Genomic DNA, 11,926 nt, shown 5'->3' on the forward strand with positions numbered 1-11,926 from the left:
TATCTCAAAAAAGTCGTATACGTCGCCGGCCTCTTTGTATATTTGTTTTTTTTTGTTTGCTGTTAATTATCCTAAAAATCCAATTCTCTATTTCATCGAATCTGTTATTCTATACAATCCATTTTCTTTTTTCCATTTTAATATCTTGAAAACACTTCGCCCTTTCGAATGATTAATTGCATAAAACATGCTTTTTTTTTTTTTTTTTTTCGTCTGATAATATTCCAAACATAAAACATGCTTTAAAAACAAATTTATGCAAATCCAAAAAAAAAAATAAAAAAAAATAAAATAAACACAAAAATTATAACAGAATAAGAGAAAAATCCCGAACTAAATGATAGGCCCAACCCATACAGAGAAACTATTTGGCCCAACAATATTGAAATAGCCCATATATAAAGCTTCTTAAGTTATCTCTCTTTTCCATATTGTCTCTCTCTTCGATCCCTAAAATCAAAAATCAAAACACCGACCTAAATTGATCGGAAACCTAGAGGTCTTCGTATTGCTCCGCCACCATGATACACAGCCGGCGCCAGATCTTAGTTAAATCCCCAGACTCTCATCAAACCATCGCTCTCCAATTGGATCCGGCGCAATCTGTATTAACTCTTTTGGGTATCACTTCCTTACTCGAATCATCGTCGTCGTCGCATCGTAATTCGTTATCGGATTTCTCCGTTACCCTAGATGGGAAGCTTTTGAATAGCTCTACACGGATCCAAGTATCGAAACTCCCTTCTTTCTCAATGCTCACTCTTTACCCTCGTCTCCGTGGAGGTGGTGGAGATGGCGGTGCGACGGGAGCCGAGTCTCGTGATTGTTACCTCAATATGTACGCTGAGAAGAAGCCTGATAAGGTTGATCCGAATGAGCAGAGGCTCTCTAAATGGTTGAATTGTGCTTTGTCTAATGAACCTTTGGCTGAGCCTTGTGTGATTGATCTCATTGGGAATTTGTTTAATAAAGAAGCTTTGGTTCATGCTCTGTTGTCTAAGAGGCTGCCTAAGCAATTCTCACATATTGAGGGTTTAAAAGATATGGTGAATATTAAGCTTACGCATGTTGCTGGTTCTGATGGATCATCGCAAGATACCACTAGTTCCCAGTTTCAGTGTCCGGTCTCAGGGCTTGAATTCAATGGAAAGTATAAGTTTTTCGCTTTGAGGGGATGTGGACATGTGTTGAGTTCGAAGGCGTTGAAGGAAGTGAAGTCTTCTTCGTGTTTGGTGTGTCACGCGGATGTTAAAGAGTCTGATAAGATTGTGATCAATGGTACAGAGGAGGAAGTGAGTTCGTTGAGGGAGAAGATGGAGGAGGAGAAAGCAAAGCTGAGAGAGAAGAAAGCAAAGTTGAGAGAGGAGAAAGCAAAGCTGAGAGAGTTGAAAGGTGTCTCTAATAAGAGTGAGAACGGCACTGCTGTGGTGGCTGATACAGGAGCAAAGGTTGCAAAGGTGGCTGATACAGGAGCAAAGGTTGCAAAGATGGCTGATACAGGAGTAAAGGTCGCAAAGAGACAGACGGATGATGGGAATGTCAATGGCAATGGTGTTACTGTGAAGAAATTCAAAGCGGCGGATAAAGTTCCGGTTAATGCTACCAAGGAAGTTTATGCTTCTCTCTTTACTTCCTCCAAGAAGAAGTCTGATTTCAGGGAGACTTACTCTTGCAGGTCTCTCCCTCTCGGCAGGAACTGATTTGTCGAAACAATGTTGTTTACCTACTTGCTTTCTTCATTTTCCCTGTGATCTTTGTTCTCGTTATATTGATGTATCAAATTGCTATGTAATTTCGTCACTGGATGATATAATGTTTCTCTTATCGCTATTGGGACAAAACATAACCATGTTTGCTTGCATCAACGGTGCTAAAACTAGGAAATTTGTATCATAAACTGCAATTGTAACAAGAGGGTATGTATGTTGTTTACAATCAATTCACGGACATGGCTTTGCAGCTCTAATCAAAATGTTATAATCATCCAAAAACAGACAGCAGATTCGCACAAGCAGTTCACAAAAAGCCAATAGTTGCCAAATCATGGCAACTCAGTGACTAAAGAGCTCTCATTGGCTTAGCCGTGCCTCTCTTTTAAGCACCTGCGCAGCACGGATGTAAAGAAAGTAAAAGAACTGGCAAGATTAAGGTTCTCCCAAAGAAGGTAAAACAACTGTCAGGAAAAGAGAGGAATGCAGTAGGCATTATTAACCTCATCAGCAAACTTGATCAAAATGGTAGTCCGAGGACGTTGTTGTCCTTCAATGGGTACAAAATGAGCCGTTACCACAGCAGGAAACCCTGCGTTATCCAGAACTCCCTGTATAGAAGAAACCGTGGCTGGCTCATTCTTCTCTTCCTCTACCAATTACATTTAAACTCCTATTGATAAATATGAGCACTCACCTTCACTATGCCGGCAACAAACGCCCCGCAGTTAAATGTTCCCATGTCTTTTGGAATTGAAATGAACCTACAATTTCAGATTTGTTATCAATTCTCTTGACCAAAAACAATTGACTATCTCTGACTGTTAATGGATAGAGCTGGAGCAATCTATACCTGTTCACAAGTAGCTCTTTTTCACTTATCATATACTCATCTTCATGTTCTGTTCCCTTTTCAAGTGAATCAGCAACCTATGGCATATTCGTTTTAGGGCGAGTCAGAATCCATAAACAGGCATATACATCGAAAGATTGAGCACCTAATTAAGTTTGAAATCACCCCTCACCTTTCCAAACAACACCTTCCACACTGTACTGTGGACGAAAGATAGAATTCCAAGTAACCGCGTCTCTCTTCGGTTGCCCTGAAACAATGAAACAATATATCCAATAAGACAAAACGACACAATGATTGAACTCTGCATTGCTCTTCCATGAACACAACTTATAACAAAGTATCAGACTTTTTTGGTAAAACACAACATACTTTCTCACGGTTGCAAAGGAGCTCCAGAACTCGAGATCCAACTGCATACCCAGCATCCTCTAGTCTGAGAGTCGAAACACACATAGTTAGGAGATATGGTGTGTATGAATCAGACTAAGAAAAAAAGTTAATTATACTTAGTAACCCAATCAGCTCACCTTCTTTCAAGTTCAGCTATATTGTCAACCTGGGTTTGATTGTACTGAACAAGCTCCGAGAATAAGAAAGAAAATGCGGTCAAGCTCACCTGCAACACAAATTACAATTCCAAAAAAACAACTAAATTTTCAGACCATACTCGAAAATCTAATGATCAATCACACAATAAAGAGATCAAAAGCCAAGAGAGAGAGAGATTTGAATCGAATCCCCATCACAACTATTAGATCCGGATCCAAATCAAAACAATGTTCTCAATTCCCATACTCGGTTCAGTCTCAAATTTTATCAAGACGAGATTTTTCATAGCAAAGGTTCCGAAATTGGAAAGAGAAAAAGTGGATCTACCTCTTGTTTGCCTTTGCTGAGAGGCTTGTCAAGTACGTTAGAGTACTGCTTCATTTTACCAACTCCGATCATCTTCTCTTCTTAAAATTTCAGGCAAGAACAAGCTGCCCAGAACCCTAAAGACAGAACCTTTCCGGTGAAAGTTATGCTTTTCTCCGGTAAGAAGAATCTCAAGATATGCTTCTGTTTATTTTCCAACCTTGGTTTGTCTTCGGTTTGATCAAAGTACAAAAAAAAAAAGTTACTAATAATTTAATAATATTTAATAATCACATTAAATTAAAATCCTAATCTGGGTAGGAAAAGTAAAAAAGTAAAAAAAGTAAAATAAAAAGGCCCTAGCGATGATAAAAAGGAGCCGAGACCTATAGCTTAGAGAGCTTCCTTCACCGTCTCTCTCTTTTCATTCGAAATCGGCTTTTCAATCTCAGTCTCCAATGGAAGAAGACGACGAGTTCGGAGATCTATATTCCGACGTTCTCCAGCCGTTTCAACCTCCCGTTGTTGCTCTTCCCCCTCCGCCTCCGCACCGTTCAATCGACCTTAACCTCCGATCCCAAGATCAAGATGTGGCGGAACCGAATTCAGCTCCAGTCTCTAGGGTTCCGAACAACGACGCTTTCAAATTATCATCCATCACTCTCTCTCACGACACCACGACGACGACGACTCGTCCTCAAGCAATTGGCGACGGCGGCGGCGGAGACGATAAGGACATGAGCTTTGATATCGAAGAGCCCGATGCCGATTCCACACCTACGATTCCTGGTCTTTTCGTTTCCGCTTCTGAACCTTGTTTGTCTACAGATCGAGGCGTTACGACAAGGATTGAACAGGTTGGTGGCGGCGGCGGCGGCGGAGATGGAGGATATGGAGGACAAGGAGGAGAAGGAGATGATTGGGATAGCGACAGTGAAGATGATTTGCAGATAGTGTTGAATGAGAGTAGCCGCAACGTCATGATCGGAGGAGGAGGAGGTGATAGAAGATCAAGAATGGGAGACAATGAAGATGACGATGATGAAGATGATGATGATGATGAAGACCCACTTGTTATAGTGGCTGACACGGATCCTAATCAACCTATGGAAGAGCAGCTTTGGGGAGGAGAAGATGGTTTGCAAGGTGTTGAAGGAGATGGCAAAGATGGTGGAGAAGCTGGAAAAGGGACTGGACCTGGAAGTGCGCCTAAAGCTGGATATAGCAGTCATGGTTTTCATCATCCGTTTCATTCTCAGTTTAAGGTCAGTGTCGATGCAACACTGTTGTCACTGGTCAGATTACTTAGTAGCTCGGGTTCTTGTCCTGACCCTGTTTTAGTTTTCTTTAATTATGTCTGCATATTATATACTTTGTACTTGTACCTAAACCAAAATGCAATGCAGAGTGTGTTAATGAAGAGAAATTGGAGTCTGCTTATAGATCTTGACACAACCATCTCTTTACTTCATAAAATTAAGAATGTGAAAGGGAGATTATAACCTAATCACTTCCTCTCGTCTATATGGCTATTCTACACAACTATCAATTACGCTGTACAAGAGTTTTGCTTTTTTGAAAATTCCTTACAGTTAGTAATTGAAGAAGACAACAACTTCTTGAGACCCTAACTGACTTTATGAAGCCAACATCCCATCAAAGATTCTATGTTTTTATTGTTGATTAGTCATACCAAAGTTACAGAGTATTGAAGCCGAAACAAATAAGAGTGGTATTAATCTACTTGACATATACATATCTTTCTCTTGCAGTATGTAAGACCAGGAGCAGCCCCTATTCCTGGAGGTGCTCCACCTACTGGTGGAACCGCAGGTCAAGTTCGTCCACCCGCCAACCTTGGTCCTATGGTTGGTCGTGGCAGAGGAGATTGGCGTCCACCGGGAATGAGGAATGCTTCTGCTCCACAGAAAGGCTTCCACCAGTCTTGGGGTGGTAATACAGCCGGGCGAGGACTGGACTTTACTCTTCCCTCTCACAAGTAACTTTTTTTATCTGTTCGGACTAATATACATATGCATATCAATCTATTTTACTTATTTGTTCTCTGACGTTGGATTGTACCAAGTTTTTATTAGTGCAGATCTTTATTTCTTTTATTTGATGTCTACTCTTTTGTTTTTTTAGGACTATATTTGAGGTCGACATAGAGAGTTTCGAGGAAAAGCCTTGGAGATATCCAGTAGTTGAAATGACGGACTACTTCAACTTTGGACTAAATGAGGAGAGCTGGAAAGATTATTGCAAACAGCTGGTAACTAATAGTAACTGTGTTTCATACCCTTATGTCAGCAGATTAAGAGTACTAAGATGGGCATCTTTTAATTTCATACAGGACCAACACCGTATAGAGACCACGATGCAAAGCAGAATACGTGTTTATGAAAGCGGTAGAACGGATCAGGTAAAGTGGATCTTCGCATTTGTTGTGGCACTTACAAATTGATTATCCTTCTCAGACAGACAATATTTTGTCTACATCAGTTACAAAAGGGTAACAATGCATTCCTAACCAATCTTTTGTACAATGACAGGGTTATGATCCAGATCTACCCCCAGAGTTAGCTGCAGCAACGGGAGCGCAGGGTGTTCCTGTTGATTCTTCAAATGTAGTGAAGCCAGACTCAGCAGTTCAAGGTGATTCAGCTAAAGTGCCAGCCAATGTTCGACCTTCACTAGTATGTTTTCTCCTTCCTTTCCTCTCACTGTTAAGTAGCCTTGTCAATATGTGGTTCATTATATTGTATTTAACAACGGTAACATGTGGACAACTTTCTTGTTAGTTCTAAAAGCTTAGAGTGTATTTTTTGAATTTGCTCTCTCTCAGCCCCCTGGAAGACCAATACCTGTGGAAACTGGTTCTGGTGAACGTCTTCCATCCATTGATACGCGGGCTCCTCGAATGCGTGATCTAGATGCTATCATTGAGGTTGAACATGTTTAAAATTTCTCTTGATTTTGGTTTACTTGTGAGGCATCTTTGCATGCTGTATTCTGACTGCTACTAACTGATAATGATTATGCTGCCAGATTGTATGTCACGATCCGCATGAGGATGAACCCTCAGGTGAAAATGGTGCAGATCAAGCTGATAGTAGCCTTCCTGGAGAAAATGTCCCAGTTGAGACTAGTTTTGTTCAGAGCCGGAGACCTGACTCGGAATCTGCTGAACGTAGTCCTGCCCAGGATGAGTCACATAAAGATTCTCCCAAAAAGCAAGACGATGAGATCTCTAGGAGCACGGATGATAGTGGCCAGAGTTTTCGTTCACCGTCTCCTGTTGGAGACAGAGGCACAAGGTCATCAAGTGTTGATCGTGAAGATGTGGGAGGTGAAGTTGGCAAAGATGCTGAGATGGAGGATGAGCATAAAACGAGTTCTGTAGTCCCTCAGTCAGCAGTTCAAGAAGATGATGTAGGGGAATCAAAGACGGAGAGAAGTAGTGAAAGCGGCAAAGCAAGATCTGGAAATCACAGAGATTATCAGCGATTTAAGGATGGTGCAGAAGAGGAAGTTATTCAAGATAAGCATTATGCTCGACCAGCTAGCAATAGGAAACAGCACGATAATAATGCACCATATCAGAGCAGAAAGAATCCAGACAGAGGGAAGGAAATGGAAAGAACACGAGCGCCGAGCAAAGGTGGTAGAGAGAATTCTATTCCCCACATGGAGCTTGATTCTAGTTATAATAATTACTCAATTGCAAATCGCGAGGATTTTGATAAAAGAAAAGAGCGAGATGTTGACGGCGGGGTCTGGCACAGGAAAGAGGATGACCCATACAGTAGAAGAGGTGGGGATGAAGGATCTAGAAAAAGAAATCATGAAGATGATCCGGGCTCTAGGCAGAGGGGTAAAATGCGAGATAATGAAATACGCAGCAAAGATGACCATATTCCTTCCAGAAAGCATATGGAGGATGTTGCCAGAAATACTTATGAAGTGGATGATCACATTAGCAAGAGGAGGAAGGATGAAGAATTCTTGAGAAGAAGCCGGCCTGAGAAAAATGAAATTACATATGGTCAAAGAGAAACAATCAGCCGCCTGAAACGAGAACGTGATGATAGGTTGGAGCATCAAAAGAGAGATTTCCAACATAAAATCAGAGATGATTTTGACGACCACAGTTCTCTCAGGCACAGGGATGATTTCTATATGCAGAGAGATGGAAACGAGAGGTTGAGGGAGCGTGAGGATTTTGATAAATTGAAACTAACGCACGAGGATGGTTTATCAGCTCGAGGAAGAGAGAGGCAGGTGGCTGTAAGGGCCCACAGAGGTTCAGAAGACCGATCATCTAGGATGAAGGATGAGTATAAAGTTTCTGACAAAGAGCATTTCACCAAAGATACAACAAGGCATACTAAACAGGCTAAGAGAAGGGACTACCCTGGCGAAGAAAGTTCTTCCCATCATAGAGGATATGAAGACTTCTCTGCACGCGCAGACGACATTGTTAGCAATGAGAAGAAACCAAGGCAGGAGAGGACAGGTGCTAAAAGTGACAAGGTTATTGATACTTTGGATGGCCAGCGATTGCAAGACAGAAAACATAAAGATTCTAGACGAAAAAATAAAGAACAGCGAGAAGGCTCAGAATCATTGAGGAGCAAGCAAGGGGAGCAAAATGGCAATTCCGCAGTGACAGTATGCTCCACAGCTTATAATTTTATTTTTCTATTTTTCATCCAAGTTTTGAAACTGAACATAACATGGTTATCGTGAATGCAATATACCTTGCCAAGTTTTTTGTTCTGTTGCCTAACTTACCTAAGATATCTCATGGTTTGATCACTTTTTTTTTTGCTTCACGGTCAATACTGATGTTTCTTTCATTCCTTTCAGGGCTCAAAAGGAATCAGTGAAGCAAGGAATAGCAGGAATGAGATCCCACAGCAGCCTAACGCCAAAAGACACAAGGAAAACGCATCCTCTGGCGATGAGCTACACGATTCAAAGAGAGGACGTACAAAATTGGAGCGTTGGGCAAGCCACAAAGAGAGAGATGATGCTGTCTCTGCCAAGTCATCATCCGTTTCCACAAAACTTCAAGAGAACGAAAAAAATACTAATGGCCGGCTTAACGAACCTGTTCCTGGATCTATTGGCAAGAATCGGGATGTAGCTGAAGAGAAAAGTGGTCATGACCTTGCAGAGACCAAAGATGGAAGCGAGAAGGGACCAGGAGACCGGCACTTGGACACGGTTGAGAAACTCAAGAAACGAAGTGAAAGGTTCAGGCTTCCAATGCCCACGGAGAAAGACACTACGGGAGTAAAGAGAATAGAGTCTGAGACGCTGCCCTCTGCAAAAATAGAAGGCCCTGTGGATTCAGAGGTGAAAGTGGAACGGCCAGCAAGGAAAAGACGGTGGACAAGTAGCTGAGAGTCATAAACTGGAATTGAAATAAAAAGCGAGGAAGTGGCTCTCTTCGACTGGGTTGAGGGACAGTTTGATTCTCCATGTAGCTTCCGATGCTTAAACAAATGACATGAGATTCTCCCATCCCACGGAGCAGTTGTGGCAGTAATGCGATGGAGGATCAATCTCAGTGGAGGTTACTTAGTAGACTAGGGAGAGTGTGTGGGGGAGGAGTTGTGTAAGAATAGGGAGAATACGCATAAGGATGACTCGAGAGAATACTCTCGTAGTAGTTGATGTAACTTTTGTCAAAGATTATTGGTTTTTAGTTTTGTTCTTATACTATAGCGCCTCTGGAGAGAGCGAGGATATTTTTTAAAAATACGAGACTGACACTGTATTATATATATATTGTAGTAATTTTGTTACTGTCTTATAATCGTCTTTTGATGACTTGATCATTGGTGTTTGCCTTTTTGCAAGTTAACAATGTCGAGAGAGCAAGAACCATGAGAGTAGAGACTGCGTGGTGGAGAAGGCTTGTAAATAAAATATGAACGATTATAAAGCTTCAAAATCTTTATCGAAATCAAACATTCCTACGACAACAAAGAAATTTTACTTAGAGCTTTCGATCCATACCAACAAATCACAGTTTGCTGCATATTTTGGTTAACATGAGTAAAACATAGATAGCTCAAATTGTGTCAGTTTGTATACGGTGTGATCAATCTTTTTAGGCAGTATAGAGGAGTCCGAAAGCCATCATTGCCAGCAAGGAAAGACTGAGATTAGCAGCAGTGGCAACGGTGCCTGAAGGAGGAGGAGTATGTGGCTGACCTCCTCCAGTTCCATTGGAGGAGTCTATGTTTGCAACCGGAGGCAAAGGCGGATCGATCACGTCTTTGGCATCAAGAGGCGGGTTTGGAGCGCTTGCTGGTGGTTGTGCTTCCTTGTCTGCCACGGCCATTAGAGCGCCAGCTTCTGCAGGTAAGATTGCATAGGGCTGGTCTTTGTTTAAATCTGAGCATGGACTCCCTACATTTGTATCAAATATAATTGATCAGCCTTATCTTGGTGATATGTATATTGTTCTTGTAAAATTGTAAACTTACTTAAGTATCTGGTAGCCGTGGCAGGGAACTCTGTGATGACTCCATCAACGCCACTTCCTGCAATGAATGTTGCAAGTTCTACAGTAGGATCAGAGAAGTAGTCGAACGCTATGGAGATGTATTCGTTTCTTAGCACAGAGACGTAAACAGAGATATTCGCTTTGTGCATTTCCTCTACCACGTTAGTTTTTCCTGTGGTAAAGCTTTGGGACACGGTGAAGAGGGAAGTTCTCTTGAGATTGACAGCATCTGCATGCTTCTTGATTTCTTCGATGGATGGCTTGGGAGCATCTCCAATCTCCTTGTCGATACTCAAGACTCTAGTGTAAGGAGGGACAGCCTCGAAACTAGATAAAACTGAACTGTCATCTGACTGAATCAAAACCTTTTGAGTAGATTGCTTGTCGAGTGTGGAATTGGTCAGAGCGGACTTAACTACGTCTACAACTCCTAAGCCTTTCTTTGATGCTAAATAAGCAGCGTTCTGTCAACAAACACATTATTAGTAAAGCTTCCTTGTGTTACGTAACAGAGCATTTGGAAGTTAAATATGCTTGCCTCGATGTTTATCAAAACTCCGGTGACTGCCTTTGCTTTGCTGATTTCAAGAAAGTCAACAAGAGTCGTGAACTTCCCAGCGTTCTTGTTTGCAGGGTTTCTCAAGAAGCCCGTGGAAGTGAAGGGGTTCTCAATTTGTGCTGAAGACAAAGGAATCACAATCTTAGTGGTTTAGTTGAGACTAGAGAATAATAATAGTTTCAGATATATGTACAAACTAATAATTTTCTTACGCTTCACAGACTGGATCTCGGCCCATGTAAGATCAAAAGAGAAAATGCCATTGGTAGGCTGGACCTCAGGAACGCTTGTGGCTCGAGACATGAAAGTAGTCATGGCGGTAGTACTTGCTGTGAGGTCTGCAGAATCATGGCAGAAAGCGATTCCGTCTTTGGACATCTGGACAGAACAGTCAATAACGTCTGCTCCATCATTGACTGCTTTCTCGTAAGCCAGATCAGTGCAGCCTGGATAGTCCCCGCTTGCTCCATTGTGAGATATAACTAACGCATTCCCTACTTTGGGGAGATTGCCCTTTTGGTGAGAAAAGCAAGCTGCAATAGCATAGATGTGTGGGGCATTAGCTTCTTCCTAATAACCAAATATTTGTGGATACATCTATATAAGATGAAGTTAACTCACTAATGGCTTGTGATGCTGTTGGTGGGAAATCGGTGATGATGCCATCAACAGAGAACTGGCCATTGTCCACAAACTGGAGATACTCAGCGGAGGGATCAAAGCTGTAGTTGAAGCTGGTACGCATGTCATTGGCAAAGCCAGAAGCATAGACCTCTAGACCGGCTTTGTGGGCATCAGCCACAAAGGTGGTGGCAGGCTTAAGGTATTTAGCCGTGTCAACAGGCCAAATGTAGTCTTTGGGGACAAGAACGCCTGAAGCAAAGGCCTTAATTGCTGCGAGGTTCTGTTGAAGCTCGCTGTATTTCTTGTTGGTGGTGGGTTCAATGGCCTCGGGGTCTTTGAACTCGAATATGAGCTTTGTCTTGGCTCTGCCTGCGTCCATCCCTATGCTCTTCAAGAAACCGATCTCCGGAGATGAGATGACATTAATGCCGCGTAATCGCAAGCTCCTCAGGTACTCGGCTGCGCTCAGCTTGTGTTCCATGTAGAAGGCATCGTACTGCACATTGTTTTATTTTGATGAACCAACAAGAACCTTCCCTATGATGCTTAATCATATGCTCACAGAGAAGAAGCGGTACCTGAACGCTCAACCAGAACTTGGGAGGCTTGGTTCCAAGGACGTCCTCCACAGCAGAAACCGGCATTTGGCCGTCGAAGATGCTAGGCCGAGAGAAGATGTTCTGAACCACTGCTCAATAATACAAAACATGAGAATGTGTGGTGGTGGAGAGCATTGAAGGGAAGAAAAAGAGAAGAAGACATACGAGAGACATTGGAGAAGATGGTTTCGGCATCGTAATCAA

At 42.2% G+C, this 11,926-nt stretch overlaps 4 protein-coding genes across 4 annotated transcripts; 2 read left to right on the forward strand and 2 right to left on the reverse strand.

The window, feature by feature from the left end:
- LOC104726370 (protein RTF2 homolog) lies at nt 435–1,861 on the forward strand. Its single transcript, XM_010445213.2, has one exon. The coding sequence runs from the start codon at nt 522–524 to the stop codon at nt 1,698–1,700; it is 1,179 nt and encodes a 392-aa protein (XP_010443515.1). The 5' UTR covers nt 435–521; the 3' UTR covers nt 1,701–1,861.
- On the reverse strand, nt 1,869–3,660 carry LOC104726371 (trafficking protein particle complex subunit 5). Its single transcript, XM_010445214.2, has 8 exons — nt 3,442–3,660; nt 3,093–3,181; nt 2,935–2,998; nt 2,735–2,812; nt 2,563–2,639; nt 2,407–2,473; nt 2,213–2,320; nt 1,869–2,102 (listed from the first exon to the last, which is right to left on the reverse strand). The coding sequence occupies exons 1-8, from the start codon at nt 3,511–3,513 to the stop codon at nt 2,070–2,072; spliced, it is 588 nt and encodes a 195-aa protein (XP_010443516.1). The 5' UTR covers nt 3,514–3,660; the 3' UTR covers nt 1,869–2,069.
- Nucleotides 3,803–9,233, forward strand: LOC104726372 (FIP1[V]-like protein). The gene is made up of 8 exons (XM_010445215.2): nt 3,803–4,685; nt 5,193–5,419; nt 5,566–5,692; nt 5,774–5,842; nt 5,973–6,116; nt 6,266–6,367; nt 6,469–8,091; nt 8,290–9,233. The coding sequence occupies exons 1-8, from the start codon at nt 3,879–3,881 to the stop codon at nt 8,827–8,829; spliced, it is 3,639 nt and encodes a 1,212-aa protein (XP_010443517.1). The 5' UTR covers nt 3,803–3,878; the 3' UTR covers nt 8,830–9,233.
- On the reverse strand, nt 9,358–11,917 carry LOC104728968 (glycerophosphodiester phosphodiesterase GDPDL6-like). Its single transcript, XM_019232121.1, has 7 exons — nt 11,884–11,917; nt 11,702–11,811; nt 11,121–11,619; nt 10,712–11,032; nt 10,479–10,618; nt 9,921–10,404; nt 9,358–9,843 (listed from the first exon to the last, which is right to left on the reverse strand). Exons 1-7 carry the CDS (start codon nt 11,915–11,917, stop codon nt 9,542–9,544), a joined length of 1,890 nt encoding a protein of 629 aa, XP_019087666.1. The 3' UTR covers nt 9,358–9,541.

The sequence above is a fragment of the Camelina sativa genome, chromosome 11, assembly GCF_000633955.1.
Source record: "Camelina sativa cultivar DH55 chromosome 11, Cs, whole genome shotgun sequence".
NCBI lineage: Eukaryota > Viridiplantae > Streptophyta > Magnoliopsida > Brassicales > Brassicaceae > Camelina > Camelina sativa.

Excerpts from the sequence above, each read along its gene's own strand:
- LOC104726370 (XM_010445213.2), top strand. The coding sequence starts at position 522 with ATGATACACAGCCGGCGCCAGATCTTAGTTAAATCCCCAGACTCTCAT.
- LOC104726371 (XM_010445214.2), bottom strand. The coding sequence starts at position 3,513 with ATGATCGGAGTTGGTAAAATGAAGCAGTACTCTAACGTACTTGACAAG. Across the intron at positions 2,999-3,092 it reads ATAGCTGAACTTGAAAGAAG|ACTAGAGGATGCTGGGTATG; the intron begins GTGAGCTGATTG and ends TTCGACTCTCAG. Across the intron at positions 2,321-2,406 it reads TTGTTGCCGGCATAGTGAAG|GGAGTTCTGGATAACGCAGG; the intron begins GTGAGTGCTCAT and ends TCTTCTATACAG.
- LOC104726372 (XM_010445215.2), top strand. The coding sequence starts at position 3,879 with ATGGAAGAAGACGACGAGTTCGGAGATCTATATTCCGACGTTCTCCAG. Across the intron at positions 4,686-5,192 it reads CGTTTCATTCTCAGTTTAAG|TATGTAAGACCAGGAGCAGC; the intron begins GTCAGTGTCGAT and ends TTTCTCTTGCAG. Across the intron at positions 5,693-5,773 it reads AAGATTATTGCAAACAGCTG|GACCAACACCGTATAGAGAC; the intron begins GTAACTAATAGT and ends AATTTCATACAG.
- LOC104728968 (XM_019232121.1), bottom strand. The coding sequence starts at position 11,917 with ATGCCGAAACCATCTTCTCCAATGTCTCTCGTAT. Across the intron at positions 11,033-11,120 it reads AACAGCATCACAAGCCATTA|CTTGCTTTTCTCACCAAAAG; the intron begins GTGAGTTAACTT and ends ATGCTATTGCAG. Across the intron at positions 9,844-9,920 it reads CACGGCTACCAGATACTTAA|GGAGTCCATGCTCAGATTTA; the intron begins GTAAGTTTACAA and ends ATACAAATGTAG.